Source organism: Hoplias malabaricus, chromosome Y, assembly GCF_029633855.1.
Source record: "Hoplias malabaricus isolate fHopMal1 chromosome Y, fHopMal1.hap1, whole genome shotgun sequence".
NCBI lineage: Eukaryota > Metazoa > Chordata > Actinopteri > Characiformes > Erythrinidae > Hoplias > Hoplias malabaricus.
Window position 1 is genome coordinate 27,327,924 of NC_089820.1, and position 2,500 is coordinate 27,330,423.

Sequence of the window (2,500 nt, forward strand, 5' to 3'; positions counted from 1 at the left end):
GTGAACACAGCTGAGAAACACACTCCTTCACATCAGAAGACGAGCAGGTGTCCACAAACTTTTGGCCACAATGTTGTTGTTTGTTTGTTTACTGTTATCGGAGTGTGTGTCGGTGTTATTAGGGGGTGTTTTTTACCTGTACAGGTGAGTTAGTTTCTCCGGTGCAGACCACCCCCTGCCACTCTCCGTAAACCCCTCCTCTGGAGCGTCCACAACTGGACCACAGAGTCAGGGTGGCCCCCTGTAACACACACCCGAGAAATATCACACACTCAGCATAATGAAACACCCCCCCGCACACACGCACGCACACCCTCACACTTACACACATCCTCCCACACACACACACCCTCACACACACACACCCTCACACACACACACCCTCACACTGTCTGAATGAAGATAAATGACCCCCTGCTCTAATCAGCCATAACATTAAAACAACCCCCCGGGAGCTAGCCCAGTATGCAGAGCAACAGATGGACTACAGAAGTGTGTGGTTTACAGAAACCTCTCACCAAGTTGTTCTGCAGGAAGGTTTTGTACGTGATCTTCGCGGTCGCGTGAAGGCCCCTGGGAAAAGAAACACCAGGTTTAACCCCGAAAAAAAGAGTCGCAACACAGAAGAAATGACGGGAAAATTTCTCCATGAACCTGAGCAGAGCTCCGAAGAGTTTGGTGACGTTCTCCGACGTCTGGATGACGATGACGGGCTTAGACAGAACCTGAGAGAGATCCATCTGCAGAGAGAACACAAGTCGAAGGAGCAGTCAGTCAGCGTGTTCACAGCAGGGCTGCGGTTTATTCAGACCCAGGTGCTCTCTGTACCTCTCGGAGTGTGTTCTGGTTCAGGACGAGGAGGATGAGCGCAGACGCTCCCAGAACAAGGGCCTTCTTCATCTGTGGATCAACACAAAACACACAGGACACTCCAGATCATCACATGACTCATGCACTTTTATCATGCACATTTATCAACACTGGGCACGTCAGCTGTGAATGTTCCTCCCCCCCGCCCCCAGTGTTTCCTTCTGGTCAAAGGGACCACAGCGGTGACCTTCCAGTCGCACATAGGTGTGTGTATGTGTGTGTGTGTGTGTGAGAGAGAGAGAAAGAGAGAGAGAGAGAGTGAAACGTGCTCAGAATTTTTATTATTATTTTTAAAAAAAAATAAAAAAGGGCTTTTTGATTCAAATTATGAATGTCACCTTTAAAGGTGACTTTCACCATTTTACTCTAAAACCCTGTGTATAAAGCTCTGAGTGTGTGTCCTCTCCGTGTGCTGCTCTGCAGTCGGTTTGCTCTGGAAACCGCTCTAATGTGTTTACGAAGCCCCAGTGTCTGTAAATGGGTAAAAAAACAAAGTGTCTGGGTCCGGTGCTAGGCTTTCTCTCTCTCTGCTCACGGCAGAGAAACGCCATCTGGAGGTTTTTAGACAACGGAGAGACTCCAAACGCTGAAAAGCACCAACCGGGATGAGGATGTTGCTCTATTCCTGCTCCATAGGGGGGTCACACTGACTTATTTTTGCTGTTACAGTTACATTACTTAAAGTGGAACTGACTCTAAATTCAGGAGAGCACTAACTGCATGAAAGTAAACACAGAGCGAAAGTGCTACAAAACTAAACACATGAGTTTCTGTGGAAATTCAAACAATGAATAAACACTTACAAACAATTTACACTTCAGACACCAACAAGATACAGTCGCTTCTTACTCACACACACCGGTCCACATTAAAAGATACAGTCGCTTCTTACTCACACACACCGCTCCACCTTAAAAGATACAGTCGCTTCTTACTCACACACACCGCTCCACCTTAAAAGATACAGTCGCTTCTTACTCACACACACCGGTCCACATTAAAAGATACAGTCGCTTCTTACTCACACACACCGCTCCATCTTAAAAGATACAGTCGCTTCTTACTCACACACACCGCTCCACCTTAAAAGATACAGTCGCTTCTTACTCACACACACCGCTCCACCTTAAAAGATAGTCGCTTCTTACTCACACACACCGACCCACCTTAAAAGATACAGTCGCTTCTTACTCACACACACACCGCTCCACCTTAAAAGATACAGTCGCTTCTTACTCACACGCACTGCTCCACCTTTAAAGATACAGTCGCTTCTTACTCACACACACCGCTCCACCTTTAAAGATACAGTCGCTTCTTACTCACACACACACCGCTCCACCTTAAAAGATACAGTCGCTTCTTACTCACACGCACTGCTCCACCTTTAAAGATACAGTCGCTTCTTACTCACACACACACCGCTCCACCTTAAAAGATACAGTCGCTTCTTACTCACACACACCGCTCCACCTTAAAAGATACAGTCGCTTCTTACTCACACGCACCGCTCCACCTTAAAAGATACAGTCGCTTCTTACTCACACGCACCGCTCCACCTTAAAAGATACAGTCGCTTCTTACTCACACACATCGCTCCACATTAAAAGATACAGTCGCTTCTTACTCA

General features: G+C 47.0%; 1 protein-coding gene across 4 annotated transcripts in view; it reads right to left on the bottom strand.

Moving 5' to 3' along the window:
- Positions 1-2,500, bottom strand: part of LOC136678107 (RING finger protein 215-like) — a 12,772-nt gene that overhangs the window by 6,838 nt on the left and 3,434 nt on the right. For all 4 annotated transcript variants that reach the window (XR_010796466.1, XR_010796467.1, XR_010796468.1 and 1 more), the window contains exons 3-6: positions 829-900; positions 655-740; positions 519-573; positions 137-241 (exon numbers count right to left, since the gene is read on the bottom strand). Coding sequence is in view for 1 of the 4 variants with exons in the window: in XM_066655956.1 (XP_066512053.1) it covers positions 137-241; positions 519-573; positions 655-740; positions 829-900 (318 nt within the window). In the remaining 3 variants the exon portion in view is untranslated. The remainder of the gene's footprint in view (positions 1-136; positions 242-518; positions 574-654; positions 741-828; positions 901-2,500) is intronic.